Raw genomic sequence first — 25,322 nt, 5'->3', positions numbered from 1 at the left:
ACCACTTTTTAATTTCACAAACATGTCTAATATAATCAGAAAGAAAGCTTACATGCAATGCATGTCAAACTAACTGGCCTGTAATTTTCAGCTTTATGTCATCACCCTTTCTTTTATACACAAGGGCTACTGTAGCAACTTTCCATTCATTTGGTATAGCTCCTTCATGCAAATAATAATCAAATATGTACTTCAGGTATGGTACTATATCCCAATCCATCGTCTTTAGTATATTCCCTGAAATCTTATTTCCAACTGCTTTTCTAGTTTTCAACTTTTGCATCTTATTGTAAATGTCGTTATTTTAGGTAAATTTTAATACTTCTTTAGTATTAGTCCCCTCCTCTATCTGGACATTATCTTTGTAACTAATAATCTTTATTTTTTTTTGCTAGTTGTTTTACGTCGCACCGACACAGATAGGTCTTACGGCGACGATGGGACAGGAAAGGGCTAGGAGTGGGAAGGAAGCGGCCGTGGCCTTAATTAATGTACAGCCCCAGCATTTGCCTGGTGTGAAAATGGGAAACCACGGAAAACCATTTTCAGGGCTGCCGACAGTGGGGTTCGAACCTACTATCTCCCGAATACTGGATACTAGCCGCACTTAAGCGACTGCAGCTATCGAGCTCGGTTAATAATCTTTACATACTGCTGAGTGAATACTTCTGCCTTTTGAAGATCCTCACATACACACTCCCTTTGTTCATTAATGATTCCTGGAATGTCCTATGATAATAAACATTTGGTCACATCCAAATGGGGCATGTCGAAACGGGAACTGGTGTATATGTCACTATGTCCGACAATGCAATTGTATGTCTATAATGATATGCTTTAGGTCTTAAAATTAGTTTATAAAACACATCTCTACTTAAAAATAACTTATATATATATATATATATATATATATATATATATATATATATATAAATAAGATAAATACACTGACTGACAGAGCAAATGCAACACCAAGAAGGAGTGGTTCGAAAGGGGTGAAAGTTGGGGAAGAAACAGAGACGGCACGGACGAATAATTGATGTTTATTTCAAACCGATATGCAGGTTACACAATGCGCACGGCATCGACTCAGTAGGATATAGGACCACCGCGAGCGGCGATGCACGCAGAAACACGTCGAGGTACAGAGTCAATAAGAGTGCGGATGGTGTCCTGAGGGATGGTTTTCCATTCTCTGTCAACCATTTGCCACAGTTGGTCGTCCGTGCGAGGCTGGGGCAGAGTTTGCAAACGGCGTCCAATGAGATCCCACACGTGTTCGATTGGTGAGAGATCCGGAGAGTACGCTGGCCACGGAAGCATCTGTACACCTCGTAGAGCCTGTTGGGAGATGCGAGCAGTGTGTGGGTGGGCATTATCCTGCTGAAACAGAGCATTGGGCAGCCCCTGAAGGTACGGGAGTGCCACCGGCCGCAGCACATGCTGCACGTAGCGGTGGGCATTTAACGTGCCTTGAATACGCACTAGAGGTGACGTGGAATCATACGCAATAGCACCCCAGACCATGATGCCGCGTTGTCTAGCGGTAGGGCGCTCCACAGTTACTGCCGGATTTGACCTTTCTCCACGCCGACGCCACACTCGTCTGCGGTGACTATCACTGACAGAACAGAAGCATGACTCATCGGAGAACACGACGTTCCGCCATTCCCTCATCCAAGTCGCTCTAGCCCGGCACCATGCCAGGCGTGCACGTCTATGCTGTGGAGTCAATGGTAGTCTTCTGAGCGGACGCCGGGAGTGCAGGCCTCCTTCAACCAATCGACGGGAAATTGTTCTGGTCGATATTGGAACAGCCAGGGTGTCTTGCACATGCTGAAGAATGGCGGTTGACGTGGCGTGCGGGGCTGCCACCGCTTGGCGGTGGATGCGCCGATCCTCGCGTGCTGACGTCACTCGGGCTGCGCCTGGACCCCTCGCACGTGCCACATGTCCCTGCGCCAACCATTTTCGCCACAGGCGCTGCACCGTGGACACATCCCTATGGGTATCGGCTGCGATTTGACGAAGCGACCAACCTGCCCTTCTCAGCCCGATCACCATACCCCTCGTAAAGTCGTCTGTCTGCTGGAAATGCCTCCGTTGACGGCGGCCTGGCATTCTTAGCTATACACGTGTCCTGTGGCACACGACAACACGTTCTACAATGACTGTCGGCTGAGAAATTACGGTACGAAGTGGGCCATTCGCCAACGCCGTGTCCCATTTATCGTTCGCTATGTGCGCAGCACAGCGGCACATTTCACATCATGAGCATACCTCAGTGACGTCAGTCTACCCTGCAATTGGCATAAAGTTCTGACCACTCCTTCTTGGTGTTGCATTTGCTCTGTCAGTGTACAATACATGTAGGAACACTTAATGCACATGAAAGTTCGTGTCTTGCGTGTTGTTTAGTTCATTGGTTGACTTCTGTGTTCAAGTCTTATTTACATAGTTGTACAATTGGTTGCTCTTTTTGGAGTTTAAATGATATGATTTGCTTGTAAAATTGTCACTTATGTATAAAAGATTTTGTCTTCATGTTTATACATAGAATAAAACACTTCCCAATTTAAAAAAGAAGGGTGCCATACATATGGATAGAATTAGGCTAAAATATGTATATTTAGCTCTGCTGTGTGTTGAGTCTTGTAGCTTTGTTAAAATCAAATCATGTTGTCCTACGACGTCTGTAAAATTTGTGTGGCATTGGGTTCAAAGTAGTGGCTCCTTTCCCTGCTGTGCAGTGATGTTATATTCTTGTTGTTGGTGTGGCTGAATTGTGTTTGATATGCGAGCTTGTTGTGTTATAGATTACGACAGTAAATTTATTCTTGAAAGAATTTTACTTATTGTTATCTTCAATACAGAACAAAATGAGATTAGTTACTTGTAACTCTGGATTTTTTGTAAGTATTTCTGAAATACCGATGTATCAATGAAATGGATGTATACCAGGATTATTGTCTTTATTCTTCAACTTCCAATCGCTAAGGTTCTTTGTGTCGCCACCTCTACGCCTTTGGAAGGACCTGACGCGGCACTTTCACTCTCACTTTCTTCAATGCTCTGGCGCTTGAACAACTTTCACTTTCACTATGACTACTCTCAAATTCGGATTCATTTTCCAAATGTCATCATTGCCAAAATTGCCATCTAAAAACACTGTGCACAAGTGCTTTCAAACTCTCATTGTCATTACCGCGATGCCATTTCTACTGCATAATGAATACTGAACACTGACGAAAATAAACTGTTGTCCAACAATCCCAGTGTCATGCAGAAATACAGACAGCATTGTTTAACAATAGGACATGCCTCTAGTTCCTTACATTGTGTATCATGAGAAATTATATTGCAAAGGGAAGCTAATATATGATGATAGGCGAGGCACTGCGTCATTGCGAGCAGAGCTCGTCATTTTATTCATGCACCAAATACTGTGCGTGACCACAGCTTTTCAAATGACGCGAATGGGTTAAGCACCTCTATGCTGGGTGGTCTACCCACCCCTTGGATCTAGTTTTATAAAACCTCCCGTGTTTACTACAATTCTGAAGTTCATCAGTCCCTCTCCCTAAACCGGAGTAATAGAACGAGATGTGTGATTATGGGCTAGAGGGCAGCAGGAATCATGAGTTCCACTATTAATTCATTATGGGTACCCCGAATGAACCCATAAAACGAGCACAGATGCGAAGAGCACGTACCTTACAACAGGAGGTGCACACACAGACCAGGAACAGGTACTTTAGAGGCAGGGAACTGCCCGCTGCATGTCAAGCATCGCAATAGCGCACTTGGCAGGGATGCAGTCGGAGATACAATAGTGGATATTGCTCGAGGGGTACAAATGGTCGAATCTCACGCAAAGTTTTTAAAAATGCCAATTGCTTGGGATGTGGCAAGATTGCATATTTAATAGTTTGCACAGTCTGATTTGTTTATTTGGCCCTGAAATGGGCCGTTGGTATTGTGGTGTAGGGTATGGAGTTGGGTTGGACGAGGATGAGGTGATGGCCTGTGGCTAAGACACAGGCAACAAGTTAGCTACGTTGTACATGTTCAAAGCTTCCTAGGATTGGAACGATGACAGCGTGATGGCAGATAGGTATGGAATTTCTCCAAATGCTGGAGACATCAATCTGACTCACTGCAACACGGTTACAAGAGGTGGTGCACACACAGACCAGGAACAGGTACTGTATAGGGTGGGAACTGCCCGCTGCATGTCAAGCTTCACAGTAACTCACTCGACAGGGGCACGGTCAGAGATACGATAGTGGACAGTGCTCGAGGGTAAGAAGGTTCAAATCTCGGGCAGGTATTTTTTCTTCTTACTGCAATTTGCCTGGGATGTGACAAGGTTGCATTCTTAATAGTTTCCACAGCCAATTTCATTTTATTTTTTTATTTTTATTTTTTATTTTATTTATTTATTTATTGTTTTTTGGCCTTAAAGGAGCGTTGGTATTGTGGCATATGACATGGAGCTGGGTTGGGATAGGCTAGAAAATTAGACAGGATTTCAGGTACGCCCTTACCACAGTACCTGCTCAAACTGAGGACCTCCATAATTGATACAGAGCTGCACAGTGTGTTGCAAGGACCATCTGGGACATTGCACCATCTTTGGTATAATGGATGAACATGCGTCGGTGATGAGCTGTCTGTGGGGACCAGTATTGTCTGGCTCTTGTGCATGCATCAGTTGTTTTACATGGCCCTACAGGAAAAAATCCAGAGGGCATAAGACGAGGCAATCTGGTGAGCCAGGGGAACAGGTCCTCCAATTCCTATCATTTTATCAGGATATGTCGCATGGAGATGGTTCCCACAAACACCACTGCGTGCAGTGGATCTCAGTCATGTTGAAACCATATCCGGTAGTGGTTAAGGAGTGACATGTTCCAACAAGGGTGGTAGTTCATCGTGGAGAAATCACAGATGGCGTTCTCCTGTCAGAAGTCCCTCAAATAAATGGGGGCCTGTGAGATGACTACCCACGATGCCACACCATACATTCATGCAACATTGTACCTGAAACACTGCCTGTTGTACCTAATGGGGATTATCCACGCTTCATCGATAAATAAGATCGTCACTAAAAAGGGAAGGATCAGTGTCCACTTACTGTAGAGTCCATTGACAGAATGCCACCCATGCTTCAAAATCATTACCATGGAGCTCCCATTGTAAGTGCAGATAGTATGGGTGAAGCCGCTGGGTATGCAGTCTGCACATAAGACTCCTGGCTGATGTTTGCCTCCTGAGCAATGGCTCGTGTGCTAGTTACGCTGGATAGCATCCAGCACAACCTCTTCATTGTGAGCAAATGCCATGGGATGTTCTCGACAGGCCGTGTCCTTCCCAGGGACACAGTAGCATGCAGACATTTTCCCCACACCTTGAAATATTGTGCCTGTCAGTTGTCATCTATCCAGATATCTTTCTTGATACAGGCATTATGCCTGGTATGCATCATTCTGTTTAGCTTCTCCATATATGAATACTCATCACTGGAAACACGTCATGAGGTAGTGAAGATTTGTGTTGTGTTCCTCTTCATATTCAGACAACATACCACACTACCAACCATTACAGAAACACGCAGTAGTGATTACGTCCCTCCATATAGGGTTGGCGTCGGGAAGGGCATCCAGCCAAATCCTCATGTGCGACGCAGTTCGCACCCGCGACCCCACAGGTGTGGGAAAAGCGGTAGGAAAAGAAGAAGAAGTGTTGTGTTGTGAGTTGCATCGAAGGACAGGAGTTCGTGGATCAACATTCCTACGTGACATCACATGTTATCATCCTCTTCGGGCACACTTTGCCCCATCTCTGTGCTACGAATCTTGGGGCATGAATGACATAGCTAACTAGTTGCCGGTGTTGTAAGCACTGTCCATCGCCCCCTCATCCCCATCCAACCCAGCTCCTTTACAGGGCCAGATAAACAGATCAGGTTATGGAAAGTGTAAAAAAAAAAATTGAACCTTATCACATCCCAGGTAATTGGCAGTTTAAAAAAATTGCATGAGATTCGAACCTTCATATAATCAAGCACTGTCCACTGTTGTATCTCCGTCCGCGCCTCTGCCAAGGGAATTATTGGGAAGCTTGACATGCAGTGGGCAGTTCCTAGCCGATACAGTACCTGTTCCTGGTCTGTGTGTGCACCACCTCTTGTAAGTGTGTTGCAGTGAGTCAGATTGATGTCTCAGGAGTCTGGAAAAAGTCCATACCGAACTGGCATCGCATGTGTTATCATTTCAATGAGGCACATTTTGCCAAAACTGTGTCCTACAAAGCTTGGAACACATATAACGTAGCTAAATAATAAATTCTAACAAATAACTGAGTTTGTAAGGGCATTGTGACCATGCATTTTTGCAAGGAAATGTTGTCAGCCTGTTAATACTAGTATGTAGGTTTTTAATAGATAGTTTTTAAGTAATATTTCATTTTCAGCGATGTATTTACCTTCATTCATTTAAATCCACTGTTACTTCATTGTTGTTTAACCTTAAAATATGGATTTGTAGTCTGTGAGATTGTGGCAGAAAAATATACTAGTCCCTTTTCTTGCTTTTTCCCTCTCAGGATTTGCTCATTTATACATTTCTGGCTTAATCAGGTCTATCACCCATGTTCATCTTGCTGCTGTTGGTATCTTTGTAGCCATTATAATAAGCAGTTTTGTTTTACAGCAGTCAAGAGTGACTACACAGCCATGGTTTGTAGCTGGAGATAGAGACAATAATGTTATTCTATATGCACATTGCTTTGCTGAGAGAGATGAGGAAGAAGAGCTACAATGCTTGAGACAAGGAGAGCAGATCACACAGGAATGGCTAGAAGGACAGCTAATGCAGAAGCTAGTGCAGAAGCCAAGGAAGCATTTTTCTAGAAAAGTCTGTTAACATCAAGACATTTGTCACTCGATACTTGGAAACTATTTGTCATAAGTTATGTTTAATGCGTGGACTTCAAGAATGACAGAAAAGAAAACACTTCAGGCTTTTGAGAAGTGGTGCTGGAAAAGGGTGTTGAAGGTGCCATGGACTAACAAGGAAGAATTAGTTCATGTAGGCAAGAGGAGGATTCTGCTGGGGGGAAAAAATTGAAAAGGAGGAATTCTATTATTAGTTTATTAGTTTATGAAATTGCCCGAGGGGAAAATGGAAGGATGTGATGTGAGAAGCAGACCGAGGCAGGAATTCATGGAAGAGATCAAGGCATGAAGAGAATACAGTAAAGTGAAGAGACTGGTCATAGAAAGGATTCTGTAAGCCTACCATCCTCTGGGTTGAGGAGGAGGAGGAGAATAATAAGAAGGAGAAGAAGATTGAAATTTGAACATGTCTGCTTGCATTGATTAAAATTTATAGGCATAAAATCACTGCAGCTCTGTCTGTGTGAATGATTTACTGATGATGGCTTCCTCCTGGGTAAAATATTCCGGAGGTAAAATAGTTCCCCATTTGGATCTCTGGGTGGGGTCTACACGAGAGCGGGCAAACATCAGAAAGATGGATACCGACATTCTGGGAATCGGACCATGGAATGTTAGAAGTTTGAATCGTGGTAGGTTAGAGAATCGGTAAAGGGAGGTGGATAGACTGAAGTTAGATGTAGTTGGTAGAAGTGAAGCATACCCGCCAACTTTCCTGATTTAGGCGAGAGACTCCTGAATTTCGACAGTTTTTCCCGCCTCCCAATTATTCTATTTTTTCTCCCGATTTTAGCTTATTTTTTGGTGAACTTCAAACATTCATTTTCAAATCTCACTATTTCAGCTTTGTACGCCATTGGCCGAAGTCCTTCGATCATTAGCTGCTTTCACATGAAAATATAAGAAGTTTATTAATACGAGAAATACGCTCGAAAGTGCGATGTTTATTGAAACTTGTATATCGCGACGTGTATGTTGATTGTCAAACTCTCGTTCTCGCGTGCTATTTTCGTGTTCGTTCACATGCAGTCTAGTCTATTCTAGAGACTAGTCGCTAGATTTGGAGTCTTTTTTTAGTAATTTAGGTGACAGAATTTCAAAGATAGCGACTAGTGACTTTTCTAGAGATTTTAGGAGCCGGTTGGAAACAGTTCTGGCAAATTTTATTTATTACTTGTTAAAAAATCATTGCACGGGCGCGTGATGCAATATATTAATCTGTGCATTTGCTAAGTAATGGCATCTAAGTGCTTGACTGATTCACACGTGTGGAGCATGAGTTTTCGGAAGGCTTATCAGAGATCGATCATCTCACTCACTTACTTCCTATGAGGGAATAGAGATGTGTAATTTTTAGCTTTGTAGCCTCGTATAGCAAAGGTTGGATTTTGAGACTGTAAGTGTTGTAATATATGTCATAGTATTCCTGTATTGTGCAAGACATGTAGAATAAGCCATTTTGACCAATTTGATTTCTCCTGATGTTCCTGATTTTCATATCAAAATCTCCTGATATTTGGTTTTGTAAAGTTGGCAGGTATGGTGAAGTACGTTGCCAGGAAGAGCAGGATTTTTGGTCAGGTGACTACGAAATTATCAACACAAAACAAACTGGGGAAATGCAGGAGTTGCTTTAATAATGAGTAAGAAAATAGGGCAGCGGGTTATCCACTACGACCAGCATAGTGAAAGGATTATTGTTGTCGAGATAGACACCAAACCAATGCCCACCAGTAATAGTGCAGGTCTTTATGCCTACTGGTTCAGCAGATGAAGAAATCAAAAGAATAAATATATGAAGAGAGAGAAGATTTAATACAATATGTAAAAGGTAGCTAGAGTCTAATTGTGATGGGAGACTGGAATACAGTGGTAGGCCAAGGAAGAGAAGGTAATACAGTAGGAGAATTCGGATTGGGACAAAGGAATGAAGGAGGAAGTCGCCTGGTTGAATTCTGCACCGATCATAAATTATTCCTTGCTAATACTTGGTTCAAACACCACAGATGATGGCTGCATACATGGACGAGACCTGGAGACACTGGAAGGTATCACATAGTATTATGATTAGGCAGAGATTCAAAAACCAATGCTGGATTGCAAAACTTTCCCAGGAGCAGATGTGGACTCTGACCATAACTTATTGGTCATGAAATGTCATTTGATGTTTAAGAAATTGGAGAAAGAAAGGAATCCAAGAAGGTGGGATTTAAACAATTTGAAAGAAAAGACTGTGTGGGACTGTTTCAAGGGACATGTTGCACAAGGACTACTGTCGGATTTTTTATTATGGACACTCGAGTTTAGGCTTTAATTACAAACGAACCAATAGGCCTATTGCAATGCGAGTTATACCAATATTTTCCTTGTTTAATTCTACATTAGCGTATATAAGACACATTGTTTTCGACGTTCATTAAATATTTTTTATTTGTGGTTGTAATAAATATTGCCCGTGTTTTTGGCTTCTTCTCTAGGAAGCGCTCACTTAGGAATATATACAAGGAAAACTACTTGTCTGATGGTAATGAAATTGTTATATGTTATAACCACATGTATTTTCAGTGTAATACTCAAGTTACAATTTTTTTCAACCATCCCGAAAAAAGTTCTTATCATTTTTCTAAAGCAACTCTTTCTCAGCCCAGGATAAACGTACAACAGCAAAGTTGGGCTTGTTTTGAAGCACTCAGTCATGGTTATCAGAAACTACAACAACTGTAACCGTACAGTTTGGTACCGAATTTATGAAGAGTAATATTGAAAGGAGGTTTTGTGTACGCCGGACCGTGCGATTAACAGCAGGCTGGGTGGTGAAAACGGGCGCAGTGTTGCCGCGTTCAGTAGTATTCTCGCGCGCAACGAACACAGTACACTCGCCCCGGGCAGTTGTTGAACGGAATGCCCATGACCTTGGTTTATCCACAAGCTATTTTCAGTTGTCCTATGTTCTGCATGTTGGCCACGTCACTTCAAGATGCCTCCAAGACCGTCGTTATTAGAGGGTGAACTTACAATGATTTTGAGTGCTATTTGTTTCTTTCAATGTGAGGGGGAAAAAGTAGGGGACAAGAGGTTCCCTGTGTACAAGAAGGTGGCAGATCGTCTTGGATTATCGCTGTCGTCAGTGAAGAGAGTAGGAGCCGCTTCAAAGGAGAATGATGGAAATACGTCATCCAGGTCAAGAAAAAAGCAGTGTGTGAGACCGGGGCGTCCGAAAATCCATCTAGATGATTTTACTTTGGGCACAATACGAAGAAATATGCACGATTTTTATATGAATAAGATATTTCCCACAATTAAAAGCCTCCGCATGAAACTGTTAGAAAATATGCCGGATTTTCCCGATATGTCAATTTCTACGCTTTTGAAAGTAGTTCGAAGCTTGGGATTCCGATTCAAAAAACTAAACAGGAAACCAGTGCTAATGGAATCTGTGACAGTTGCTGCATCCCGACATACCTACCTTAGACGAATTAGAGACTTAAGAGCACAGGGCTACAAGATCTTCTTTACAGGCGAGACGTGGTGCGGACAGAACCATACTATGAAATATGGGTGGCAAGAAAACGTGATTGAAGCTTTAGAAAACAATTTTGACAACTATAATCTGTAGAGAGTGTACATTCAAGCAAATTTATGGATGGCGTGGAGGGTTCAAAACACCGTCTGGAGCTGGGAAACGCATCATAATTTTACACATCGGAAGTGAAGAAGGATTTCTTGACGGTGCAGAACTTTGTTTTATTGGCAAGAAAGGCAGTGGTGATTACCACAATGAGATGAACTCGACTCATTATGAAGAATGGTTCACGAAAGTCCTGAGTTTATTGCCTCAAAAGTCGGCTGTCGTTATAGATCAAGCTCCATATCATACGATGGTCGATCCTTCATCTAAAAACCCGAACATGTCATGGCTGAAACCTGAAATTATATCCTGGATAACATCAAAGAATATTTCACTACCACCTGGAGTTGACGATTATAACAAATTAACGAAATCAGAGCTGATTGTCCTTGCCAGGCCTTATTTTCAAACACCGGTAAAAAAGCTGGAACAACTGACTAAACGACTTCAACCAGATGTACAGCTTGTTTGGTTACCAGTGGCCCATTGCGAGCTTAATCCAATCAAGCTCATTTGGGCTTACGTAAAAGGGAAAATAGCAAAAACAAATATGGCTAACACATTAGAAAATGGTAGAGGTATGGAAGCAATTAACGCTTTATGCCGAGAAGCCTTACTTACCGTCACCCCTGAACTCTGGAAACAATGCATTAAACACGCTAAGAAAATTGAAGACCACTACTGGGAAAAGGATGGACTGTCTGAATACGTCCCTTATTTCGAGCCAGTCATAATCAACATGAATGACAGCAGCACCGATTCATCGGAACACAGTGATTTTTCAGACGAAGAAAATTGATAGAATTAAATATTGTAAATATATGTAAATAATAATGCAAATAACTCTTGTAAAAACTGTACAGTGTGATATTTCTAAATAAGTCAACCATTTTTAAACCTGCCTTTGAAGGTCCAAAGCCCGTATGAGAAAAGGTGATGGGAAGTGGAATTTATAAGAGGAAATAAAATTAAAGGTTGAAAGTAAACGAAAAGCTGTGTTCGTTGCGCGCGTGATTACTACTGAACGCTGCAACACTGCGCCCGATTTCCCCACCCGGCCTGCTGTTAATCACACGGTTCGGCGTACACAAAACCTCCTTTCAATATTACTCTTCATAAATTCGGTACCAAACTGTACGGTTACAGTTGTTGTAGTTTCTGATAACCATGACTGAGTGCTTCAAAACAAGCCCATGTTTGCTGTTGTACGTTTATCCTGGGCTGAGAAAGAGTTGCTTTAGAAAAATGATAAGAACTTTTTTCGGGGTGGTTGAAAAAAATTGCAACTGGAGTATTACACTACAAATACATGTGGTTATAACATATAAAAATGTTATTACCATCAGACAAGTAGTTTTCCTTGTATATATTCCTAAGTGAGCGCTTCCTAGAGAAGAAACCAAAAACCCGGGCAATATTTATTATAACCACAAATAAAAAATATTTAATGCACGTCGAAAACAATGTGTCTTATATATGCTAATGTAGAATTAAACAAGGAAAACATCGGGATAACTCGCATTGCAATAGGCCTATTGGTTCGTTTGTAATTAAAGCCTAAACTCGAGTGTCCATAATAAAAAATCCTACAGTAAATGAAAAGGCTGAAAGAATAGAGGAAGAATGGACAGTCATGAAGAATCAGATTAGTAAGGCTGCTGAAGAAATGTTAAGGAGAAAGGAAAGATCAACTAAGAATCAATGGGTAACTCGGGAGATACTAGACCTGATTGATGAACGACGAAAATACAAGAATGCAAAAATGAAGAGAGCACAAAGGAATACAGGCAATTAATGAATGAAGTGGATAGGAAGTGCAGATAAGGAAGAATGGCTGAAGGAGAAGTGCAAGGATGTTGAAGGCTGTATGGTCCTAGGAAAGATAGATGTTGCATACGGGAAATTCAGGGAAACTTCAAAGAAAGGAAAACTAGGTGTATGAATATTAAGAGCTCAGATGAAAAAACACTTCTACGGAAAGAAGACAAGGCAGAAAGATGGCAGGAACATATCCAACAGTTGTATCAAGGTAAAGATGTAGATGATTTGGTTCTGGAAAAAGAAGAGGCTGTTGATGCTGATAAAATGGGAGACCCAATTTTGAGGTCGGAATTTGACGGAACTTTGAGAGACCTAAACAGGAACAGGGCACCTGGAACTGATGACAATTCCCTGTGAAGTACTGACTGCCTTAGGAGAAACCAGCATGGCGAGGTTATTCCACTTATTGTGTAAGATGTATGAGACAGGACAAGTAACATCCGATTTTCGGCAGAAAGCCAGTGCTGACAAGTGTGAAAACTACCGCACCGTTAGTTTAGTATCTCATGCCTGCAAAATGATAACATGTATTATTTACAAAAGAATGGAAAGACAAGTTGAAACTGAGTTGAGAGTAGATCATTTTGGCTTCAGAAGTAATTTAGGAACATGTGAAACAATCCTGACTTTACGCTGATCTTATTGAATTAAGGAGGACGAGCTCACATATATGGCATTCGTAGATATTAAAAAGGCATTTGGTAATGTTGATTGGCCCAAGCTATTTGAGATTCTGTAGGTGATCAAGATCAGGTACCAAGAATAAAGGATTATCTACAATCTTTATAAAAATCAGTCTGCAGTGATAAAGAATTGAGGGCTTTGAAAATGGAGCAGCAATCCAGAAAGGAGTGAGGCAAGTTGCAGTTTGTCCCCCCTCCTTTTCAGTGTTTATGTACTACAGGCAGTAACGGAAATCAAAGAGGAATTTGGGAAGGGAATTGCAATCCAACAAGAGGAAATCAGAACCCTGAGATTTGCTGCTGATATTATTTTTTCTGAGACTACAGAAGATCTGGAGAAATAGCTGAATGGTATGGACAGAGTCTTGGGTAAGAAGTATAAGATGAAAATAAGTATAAGTAAGTCCAAAACAAAGCAATGGAGTGCAGTTGAACAACGTCAGGTAATGAAGGAAATCTTAGATTAGAAAATGAAGTCCTAAAGGAAGTAGATGAATACTGTTACTTGAGTAGTAAAATAACAAACGATGGCAAAAGTAAGGAAGACATAAAATGCAGACTAACACAAGCAAAGAAGGCCTTTGTTAAGAAAAAGAAATTTACTCACTTCAAACTTTGATATAGGAATTAGAAAGATGTTTTTGAAGACTTTCATCTGGAGCATGGCATTGTATGGAAGTGAAACATGGACAATAATTCGCTCAGAAAGAAGGAGGATATATGCTTTCGAAATGTGGTGTTACAGAAGAATGCTGTAGGTGAGATGGATAGATCGAATCACGAATGAAGAGATACTGAATTGAATTTGTGAGAGGGGATTGATTGGCTAAATTTAACCAGAAGAAGAGATAGAATGATAGGACACATATGAAGTCACCCAGGACGTGTGAACTTGGTTTTTGAGGGAAGTGTAGGCAGTAAGAACGGTAGGGGCAGACCAAGGTAGGAATATGACAAGCAGATTAGAGCATATGTAGGATGCAGCAGTTACGTAGAAATGAAAAGGTTAGGGTAGGGTGGCGTGGAGAGCTGCATCAAACCATTCTATGGACTGATGACTCCAACAACAACAACAAAATCACTAATTGTCAAATCGAAAGCATAAAATGATTTTGTGTAAAGAGGATTTTTAAAATAAAAATTGTCTTTGACTACCTTTGTTAATATTTTATCCTCCAGAATAATATTAATATGAAGCTATCCCAGAAGCTTATCATCCATATTAGTGTTACAAATAAACTATGTCCATAGTTAATGGTTAAAACATTTGTGTATTTTCATAGGTTCGATCCATTCTTCTTAGAGGTTTTGATCAGCAGATGGCAAAAATGATTGGAGATCATATGAACAAGCATGGAGTAAAGTTCCTCTCGGAGTGTGTGCCAACTAGTGTGGAGAGAATAGAAGAAGGAACTCCTGGACTGCTAAGGGTAAGCAAAATGGAAATATTGACAGGTTAAATAATTGCTGTGACTTAAAGTGAGGCTTGCATTTGGCTGTTCCTTCGCAGTTGTTTAGCCCTTTGGGGACAATTTTTTTCCTTGTCTAGTCCTTCACTAGTCGTACTATTTTCTTCGAAAAATTTGTAGTTACAATGAAGGTATAATGAAGATACAAAGTCTGACTCACAACATTATGAATTAATTTATCACTCTAGATACACACTATTAGCAATAAACATGTAGTTGAAAGACAGTTTGCCCTTTTCCTATTTATATTTCTTCTCCGTGTGGTACTTCTCGAAGCATTCATTTGTATTTTTTCTCTTGCATAGCAATTAGTCTCATCAACAATTTGTTGTACCAATTCTTCTGTAAAAAATAGTGTAAAAATTCAATGGGAGTAGATGGTTTCTTACGTGTGAGAGGTGGGAAACCACTAATCCAAGTGTGTGGCTTCTTTACAAAGTTCGGATCAGCTGGGCAAGGAACTCTCCAACAATTGTCTGGTTCACTACTATTTATATTGCTTTCATTCTTGCTTTCAACTACTTCTATTTCGCTAGAATTATCATCACTCTCAGAAACATTAATCTCACTGTCCATAACTGATAATTCGTTATCACTGCTGTCGATTTCATCTAAAAAACGAGCTATATCTGACGAAGTAGCATTACCCTATCTGTGTGCCGCCATTTTCACAGCTGATTAATGTAAACAACAGCTCGTTCTTTACCTGTAAAACTCATAAAACAAAGTTTTAACGCATCTAGAAGGCTGTGACATTCCTAAAGGTTCAATACAATAACTATAGATAGCAGCAGCACGCATAATTTCTTCACTCGCATATATATTTACCGTGGAAACATGTGACGGGTATATCCCGACATACGTCCAGAACAGGAAATTGGGATGTCGAGAAATGCCCGACAGTCGTCTGATGAGGGTTAGTACTCTAGACTTGCTATACCATATTTCACCGCGTAATCGTCGTATCCTTTATTTTCGTAAGATAGGTAGCGTAAAGGGTCCACCGTTTTAATACAAATAAATGTTATAATGTTTATTTACCACATATTTTTACTTGGAACTAGTTTCAACGCTATTTAGCGTCATCTTCGGCCAAAATGTAAGAAATAGACGTAGGCATATACATGCAGACATGTACATTACACAAAATGTTACATCATTATGATTAAATAAGAGTAATAAAAAAAAAAAGTGAATTACAAGATCAGAAATTGTCAGTCATCAAAATGGTCCATAAAGGGTGAATCAAAACTGTACAAACATGAGTTAGGACTCAAAAACACAATTGCCAAAAAATATACAACACAACATAACCACGCGGAAGTTCCAGATGAACTTGGCATTGAAGATTCAAATTTTTCAGACACTCTTCCATTGAATGTCGCCTGCCACGAGTCTAGTATAAAACATAAGTTAGGATTCAATAAACACAATCGTCTCAAAAATGCACATAACATTTTTAAAAAATTAGGATTGAGATGAACTTGGCAGTTAAGGATTCAAATATGTAGTCACTTTTTCACTAAGCATCAATTCAAAACCAGCTGCGAAGGGTGAAATAAAATTGTACAAGCACGAGTTTAGACTCAATAAACGCAGTCTTGTGAAATACATGTTACACATTTGAACTTTGTGTAAGCTCAAGATGAACTTGGCACTTAAAGTTTTGTGTTCACTTATTCATTGAATGTAACTAGTGCGAGTGTAGTTCAAATACGAGTTAGGACTTAACAGAATCAATCTTCTCAATATTGCACATGACATTTGAACCTTTGGTTCGAGATGAAATTGGCAGTTAAATATTCAAATTTGTAGGTACTGTTCATTAAATGTCACTTCAAAACAGTCCATGAAGGGTGAAATAAAATAACAAACACGAGTTAGGACTCAATAAACACGAACTTCTAAATACATATAACACGTTTAAATTTTGTGTAAGTTCGAGATGAACTTGGCAGTTAAAGATTCAAAAATTGAAGACACTTTTTCATTAAATGTCACATAGGCCGAGTGTAGTATAACGTGAGTTAGGGTTCAACATACACAAACTTTTAAAAATGCATATAACATTTCAAAACTCAAGTACGAGAGGAACTTTGCAGTTAAAGATTCACATTTGTAGTGATTTTTCATTCAATGTCACTCGTTGAGGCTGTAGTAAACATTTTCATTTGACAAGAATACAAACTTTGAATTATGTAAAACGTTCTTCTGAGAGCTTAGAAGTTGACAGTGCTATTATCTGTGGTCTATTGTTGCAACGTAACGTGTAAGGTGGAAACAGTTTCTATGATGTTCGCATTTCAATGCAGGACCTGAGGCGGTAAAGCTATGGCGTGAGATGAAGAGGAACTGAGCGCGGTGGACAGCTTAGGTCAGGGGAAGAGCTGTTGTTGGGGAATGAGGAGGAGCGGTAGGGGAGGTGTGAGGAGTGGAAGGAGGGGGAATTAGGGAGGGTGATGCGGTGAAAGTGCGTGGCATGAGAAAGTATTATGCATAATGTGAAAGATAGATCTGTTATTCGGAATATTAATATTTTTTTAAATGCAATGAGAAAGTCGAACAGTATCTTTGGTTTCAATACAAAAATCTGATTTTAACATTTTATCACATAATCATTGCATGCTCAAATTTTGTCCATCAAGCTGCTTAAAAAGTAAATGGAACTGCAGTGTAAATTGCATATGAATGCACAATTTAAATACATACTTCACTTATGAGCAGTTAGCAACACAGTCATGTTTGCAAGATGTCGCACAATGTATAAGGAAATAATACCAGTATACGTATGACGTATGGCTTATCGATAGTGTGCAGCACGGTCGCGAGACAATGTACAATTTATTCACCATGGACATATTATGAGTTCTGATTTGAAATGCATAAGGTTTTAAGTTATCGCTTGTTGGCAACGTCACAGGGAATTTCCAACTCCGCACACACAAGTTTTATTGACCACATAATCAATACAATATTTTTTACTAGGACTAGTGTCGGCTGATGTTAACGACCGTCTTCACATATTCATAGCAATATAGTTTAAAGGAGGACATGGCATCATTAAAATTGAATGTCTTAATACAAACATCAAATAGAACTGAATCTTAAAAGCATGGTCACAAAAACACATATGTACATAATTAAAATATTCAGTATGGTCCGTATACAAGGATTTTCTATATTGATGAATACTTGTTTGTTAGATGGTTAATTGATGCTCATAAAAAAGAGTAAGTTGTGAACGTGCGTTTAAGGTGAGGACGTTATAACACACTCCTCGTGAACACAAAAACTGCTGTGTTAAAATTATCACAGTGTTGAGTGAATGAGTTTCATCTAAATAGTCCACTGGAAACACTTTAAAATATGCTGTGTGCTGTACATGTGATTGAAGTACTTGGATCAATCTTCTTTAAAAAAAAACACATTGTTGCCATATTAGACTGAGGGATATAGTGATGTATAAGAAATTAAGTCAAGTCCGTCCATCCATAAGGGCAATATGCGGGGGGGGGTATCTGGAAAGAAAAAGGAAGAGAGTGATCTTAGATGGATCAGTGTGAAATTGTTACGAAGACGTAAATGAAACGAGAAGAGAAGCTTACCCCTCGAGATTCTGGTAGTACACCTTGTGGAGCTGGTAGTGTTGTCATGAGCTTGGCGTCAGTGGTAGTTTAGGCCATCTGTGGCATGGGAGGGAAGAGGTGGAGGGGGGGAGGGAGAAAGGGAAGGTGGGAGGAGATTTGGAGGATTGTTCGTGTGACTTGTGTTGAATTTTCTATCATAGTATTTGGATACTATACAAATTATTGATTCTAAGAGAACATTAGTGTCATCAGAAATTTCGTTAATGTTAAGAGGGGTTAGTAAATTGATCGAGAGAAATAAAATATTCTTCCAAGATGTTAAGAAGAGGGCCTTTCTGATTAAAATAAATAATATCTAGATGTTGTTGGATGTTAGAAAATGGTGGTTGAATTCTTTAACGTGTAGACCCATAGCAGAAAATCTGTTATGCTTAATAACATTCACATGCTCCAGACATCGTATATTAAATCTTCTTCAGGTCTGTCCTCCATATGTTGAGCTGCAATCGGGACATTTCAACCTGTACAAGTCACATGTACTCCATCCTACTCATAACCTAACTCTTGTAAAAACCTTCAATTATTATGTTTAGTATATTTTAATAGTCTTTTATTAAATGCTGAGTAAGACTATACCCTGTAAATTTGTATTGTACATTTGTATAACCTCAGATACATATTGTGAATACATCTAACCTCAAAATCTGTGTAGTGGAAAAATGTAGAAAGCTCTGTAACATTCATATATTGGGTATAATCCACTATCATTGTAATACATATGGAGGTTTCTGGAAACTTACTGTAATTATTTTTTTATCCGGATACATGCAGAAACATTAGGAATTTTGTAGTGTGTGTCACTGTGGTTTCTGTACACGTAATCGAACATCGAGAGGCCGGTCGATCAATTGTTCCTGGTATGTTCGGATGTGTTCCATTTAGAGTGTTGCAAGAACATTTCCAGAAGTCTATATTTCTAGACAGTTTGTCAGACGGTATATATATCGAGTTAATAGGCCAAGAGGACAGTGACAGAGTGTGAGAGTGTAGAGTATTAGTTGGAGCGAGGGTCACAGTGAGCTGAGAATTTGGTTGATATCTGTATTTGTCAGAATCGACTTGAATGAGAGGGTAGTCAGTCTTGCCTTCTGATGGCAGAGTGAATAATCAGTGTGTGGACTGTTGATATCTCTACTTTTCAGAATCAACTGTGTGATGGTGAAGTGAGCGATCAGTGTGAGGACTTGTTGATATCTGTACTTGACAGAATCAACAGTAAATTGCTATGGTGTGTTTCCCTTAATAGTTGTATTGTGTATAACTGTGTGTTGTTAAGAAATAGACGTATTGGTAATAAAGTGGTTTTATGCAAGGAAGTGAACCTATCTTGTGTGATATTTATTTACACCAAAATAAAATCTCATTGAAAACAATATATACCTGAATGCTCAAATTTATTGGCTGTATTTAATGAGTTAGGATTATGAAGCCGATAAGAATTATTGTTTGAAGTTTTGAATGCTACCTCGATAATTTTTTTAAAGGGATTAGTGATAAGTTTGTTTATGTATTGAAGGCTATTTGACAAATGTTTAATTCTGCATTGAGATTGGATTGAGACATGGGGATGTTAACAGCTCTATTGATCATACTATGGTATTGAGCCTTTTTATGTGATTTATGGTGTGCAGATTCTGCCCTGATGATGGTGGAAGTTTGTGTGGGTTTCCTGAATATATTAAATGAAAGATCATCTTTTTCTGGGTGTATTAAGGTCAAGATAATTAATGGACTTCTTATTTTCTTTTTCTAATGTGAACTTTATATGAGGATCTATGTTATTGAGTGATTGTAGTATTGTTTCACTGTCAGGTGTCCATTCGTGCATCACTTTGAGGACATTGTTATGGTTTCTTTTATGGGAATGCTCGGATACATATTAGTGATATGAAATGAAGATATGGAAGACATAGAGCAATTCTAGGGTTTTTTAAAAGATATTACAGAGTTGAATATAATTTTTATCTGTTTTATTTGCAAGAAATTTAAAGCGATTGCTAAAAAAATTAGACACTTGGAAAGTTTGTACGTTGGGCTAGGCTGACACAACACTAACGGCCGTACAAGGTGTACTGCCGGAACCTTGAAGGGTAAGCTTCTCTTCTCATTTCATTTACGTCTTTGTAACAATTTCACATTGATCCGTCTTAGATCATTATTTTCCTTTTCTTTGTAGATAACCCCCATATCGCCCTTACGGACGGACTTGGTTTAATTTCTTAAACATCATAATATCCTTTGGTCTAATACGGCAACATGGTATTTAAAAAAAAGAAAATTGATCCAAGTACTTAAATCACATTTACAGCACACAGCACATTTTTAAGCGTTTTCACTGGACTAAATAGTTGAAACTCATTATTCAGGCTCAACACTGTGATAATTTTAACACAGTGGTTTTGGTGTTCATGAGGTATTATAACATGTTCACCTTCTTATATGCATGTTCACAACTTACTCTTTTTATGAGCATCAACGGACGATGATAGATTGTCATTTTTAATTACAGGGTGTTCAAGATTTAAAAAATTCTTGTATATGGACAATATTGAATATTTTAATTGTGTACATATGTGTTTTAGTGACCATGTTTGTGGTCATAGCTTTTTAAGATTCAATTCTCTTTGATGTTTGTATTAAGACATTGAATTTTAATGACACTATGTCCTTCTTTAAACTATCTTGCTATGAATAGCTGAAGATAGCCGTTTACATTGGCCAAAACTAGTCCTACTAAAAAATATTGTATTGATTAGGTGATCAATGAAACTTTCATTAAGAAAATAATTCATTGTCACTGGTATCAGAGCGCACAGGCAGACGGTCACAAAATGAGTCACTGATAAATATTTATACTTTTTTTATGAATTACATTATCAGTGGTAAACATTGAAATGAATGCAATTTTGTTTTTCCGTAACATTGTCATGTAACCTGCTGCCTTGGCCATGGTCCACATTCTTATGTAATTGAACGTTCCGGTATTGGAAAATTTACAAGTAGGTATACCCCTGCTTGCAACCCTTGTACTTCATCTCAAGTGGGCCTGTCCATGTCTTGGGGGTATGTAGATTTTCCCCGCTTCATGTTTATTAGGTAGTCTAGCGGAAGTATCGACTGCTCTGGAATGTATGTGTTTGTTTGTGAGTGAATGTAGGCGAGTGCGTGAGAATTTAAGTTTTATTTTGTTTTGGGCGTGTTTGTAGAAATATTTTGTTTTTTAATACAATACACTAATACAACAGTTACAGACAATAATTTACATTGCAATATGTTAACATGTGAAGCATTTATTTGTGATTATGGATAATTAGATAAACTATTCTGTGGGCTTCAGGCTAGATGTAATTGTGTTCATTGAACAACATGGAAGCAAAGCTGCGGAAAAATCATTTTCAGCGAGTGACAAGTTGGTGCGTGACTGGTGGAAATTAAAACAAGCTAAAATTGCCAACTATTCTAGATGTGCATTTAGAGGTGCTAAAACAGGGAAGTTTCTGAAAATTGACTAAGTGTTGGTGTACATCCATGAAATATGTAACAATAGCTGCAGTGTATCATATGAAATGTTACAAATGATGGCACAGGATGTAGCACACACATACAAACTTTCCCATAACTCAGTTTAAGGCGAGTTGCAGGTGGGTTATGAGGTTCGTGCAATGACACAATCTTTCAGTGCGAAGGGGAACAACACTATGTCAGAGGCCACCTACTGATTACACGGTCAAGATTATAAATTTTCACCAATTTGTCTTACGTTTGTACCAGAAAACTTCATACATACTATCGCAAACCAGTAACGTTGATGAGGTTAGTCTTTTTCGATATGCCTCGCTACAGTACTATTGTGCTAAAAGTATCACAGAGTGTATTTATGAAAACCAGCGGTAGTGAGAAATTACGATGCATGGTAATGCTTGCCATTACAGCTGATGGAAGAAAGTTGCCACCTTGCATAATTTTCAAGAAAAAAAACAATGCCTAGGCAATTACAGTTTCCCCATTGAATTTATGTACCAGTGCAACGAAAGGGTTGGATGGACGTAGAACTTGCGCTGGACTGGGTTAAAACTGTGTAGGATAGAAGACCTGGTGCACTACTGAAACAGCTGGCTCTGCTTGTTTTGGATGGTTTCAGAGGTCACCTCTTGAATGAAGTGAAGCAACTTCTCAATGATGACAGGTAGTTGTTTCCTCTGGTCTAACATCTACTTTGCAGTCACTATAAGAATGTAATAACAAAACATTTAAAGTCCACGTACATCAATTTTACAACAAGTGGATGAGTGGTGATCACCAATTGATGCCTGCTGGAAATGTTAGGCATCCATCCTTGCACTTGATATGCCCGTGGATAATGTAAAGTTGGGACCTTACACCACGTGAACTAGTCTCCAAGAGCTTAAAAAGGACTGGGATTTTGGGGGCACTAAACTGATCCATAGATGACGCAGGAGGCAGAGAAGTAAAGAATCTGATATTGATATGACCCGGCGGTGAGGATAACACAGTAGATACCAATACTAGGGATAGCGACACAGAAGATTTGAAGTAAATTGTTTATTGGCAAGTCTGTATTTCGCAACAAAGCTTTGTCCATTTGTCCGTTATGAAGGGGTGTTTACCCAAGAGAGGATATGAAACCGGTACCATTAAACATAAGTTGGAACACAATAACCCATGTATTGTAGGTGTTAAAAACTCGCTCAAATAATTGTATGTAGTATTGTGAAATATTCTGTACTGTACTCACGTGAGTAAGTTGTAGATGCGCTGCTGCAGTTACGATGTATCAAAGAGACAAAAACTCTTCTATGAAAACCTCTGTTGAGCACAGTGTACACTATTACCATTCGCCATGTTAAAATTAAGAACAATATACAAGTTTTTGAAACATTAAATTAATCTGTACATGTAGCAATCTCTAGTAAAACATTGGCACTTGAAAAAATCCTTCATGTTCGTTTGTTTTGTCCACTTCGGTTTAGCAGTGATATTTTCACTATATGCATTTAAATCCTATGTCAAATTTACACCTTTATCACCATTTTGTTTATAATAGAATTCTTTCATTTGCTTAACAAAGCCGACAGCCTCACCTTATGAGGAAATTGGCAGACCATTAATTTCCATATTTTCTTTTAAGTCATCATTATCATCGCCTTCACTGTCGCTTTCGTCAGAATCTTCATTTTTGTCCTTCCCTAGGATTTATTTATTTATTCACAAAGCACAAGATACAGCTACATTGAGCAAATTTCACTTGCACTGTCAACAGACTATTTAACAAACATAAACTTTCATAATAAAATATAATAGACATAACAAAATATAACAAGATCAGGTACACATCCTACTAATAACTGTCCAAATCGAAAACCATGAGAATGTCCATGTTCATAGCCAAGTCGTCGTGGGTCAAGATGGCGGTATAATCCCTTCACATCAACTTATCTTTAAGATACTATTTACACACCTCTCGAATACTCTTTTATTTGATGCTATATCAAGCTCTTGTCTCCTATTAATATTGTTAAAGATCGTTGAACTATTGAGTGCTGAGTGTGGGGAATGTGGAGAAGGTCTTCGGTTCTGGCGGAGCGGGAAGGAACGCGGAGAGAGAAGAGTGAGACGAGATGTTCCGAGCGGTAATGTCCATTTAAGATCTCGTGGAGGAAACTCAGGTCAGCTACCTGTTGCCTGATGTGCAGCGGTGACACATTAATTGCCATTAATACCTGCTGCGTAGACAGATTTCTGAGCTTGGGGTTTCTGTTCTTTACAATTGCAGCAAAGGAGGACACTGCTCTGTCTAACTGCTTAGTATTGGAGGGGGCGGTTGTTGTCCAAATCGGAGAGCAGTAGTTTAAGAGAGGTTGAACGATCATGAGGAAGAAGTGAGGAAGAGCAATGGGGTCAGAAATTTCTGTGAGGCGATAGAGAATGCCTAGTAATTTCATAGCCTTGGTTGTATATGTTTCTATATGGGTCTTAAATTGTAATTTTGTATCGAATATTACACCTAGGTCACGCTGTTGCATAACCACGGTGATGGGCTTGTCGAGTAGGTGATATGATGTCGGTAAAGGAGATTTACGTAGTGTTATGGTCATGCGGCTGCATTTTTGTGGATTGGGGATAAGTTTCCAAGTACGGCACCAGTTCAAGAGGGCATTAAGTGAGGACTGTAGCAGAGCTGCATCTGCTGGATTCCTGATTTCCCTAAATATCTTGCAGTCGTCAGCAAAGAGTAGGGTATTCGCTGTTTCGTTGAGTTCGGACGGCAGGTCGTCCATAAACAAAGAAAACAGCTAGGGGCCAAGAGTACTGCCTTGTGGGACACCGGAGGTGACTGGTAACCATGAGGATGAAGTGCCTGATATTACCACTCTCTGCCACCGGTTATGTAGGAAGCCAGCAAGAAAGGTCAGACGACTGCCATGTATATTAAATCGTTCGGACAGTTTATGGAGCAACAGAGTATGGTCTACAGAATCGAAAGCTTTCAAAATGTCTACGTAGCAGATATCCAGCTGTGATTTAGCTGCAATGGCGTGTGATGCAAAGCTATGCAGAGTGGCCAGGTTTGTTAGACAAGAGCCACCTGGTAGAAAACCATGCTGCTTGGTTGAGATATACGGCAAAGTGAATGCGAGGAGACGCTGGTGTATAATTTTTTCAAAGATAAAGGATAGCGTGGGGAGAATAGAGATTGGTCGGTAAGATGAAACATTAAATTTGTTGCCTGATTTGAGAAGTGGAACAATATTTGCCTGTTTCCAGGTAATAGGAAAATAGCCCGCGGCAAAACATCTGTTAAATAATTTAGAGAGAGGGACGCAAAGAGTGCTGGCAGTATTTTTTAGGAAAAGAGGACTTATAGTGTCGGCACCGGTAGCTTTGTTGGTACGAAGAGTTTGAAGAAGGTTATGAACTTCACTTGGTGTGGTAGTTATGCTTGATAGGGTTCTGTTTGAAGCTGTACCAACGGGAGGGAGCGGTTGATTTTGTAAGGGAGGGGAGAAGTTGGAGAAGAAATACCTGTTGAACAGTTCATTGCGATCGGCGCCATCTGCTGTTGCATCGTTGTGGTTCACGCTGACAGGAATCTGC

General features: G+C 39.6%; 1 protein-coding gene across 1 annotated transcript in view; it reads left to right on the top strand.

Moving 5' to 3' along the window:
• LOC136864399 (thioredoxin reductase 1, cytoplasmic) overlaps positions 1–25,322 on the top strand; it is a 228,547-nt gene that overhangs the window by 145,175 nt on the left and 58,050 nt on the right. The window contains exon 7 of the mRNA XM_067141343.2: positions 14,374–14,520. Coding sequence (XP_066997444.2) covers positions 14,374–14,520 — 147 coding nt within the window. The remainder of the gene's footprint in view (positions 1–14,373; positions 14,521–25,322) is intronic.

The sequence above is a fragment of the Anabrus simplex genome, chromosome 2 (assembly GCF_040414725.1).
Source record: "Anabrus simplex isolate iqAnaSimp1 chromosome 2, ASM4041472v1, whole genome shotgun sequence".
In the NCBI taxonomy this organism is placed as follows: Eukaryota; Metazoa; Arthropoda; class Insecta; order Orthoptera; family Tettigoniidae; genus Anabrus; species Anabrus simplex.
The sequence above is the reverse complement of the archived record's forward strand: the minus strand, read 5'-3'. Positions and strand labels throughout refer to the sequence as shown.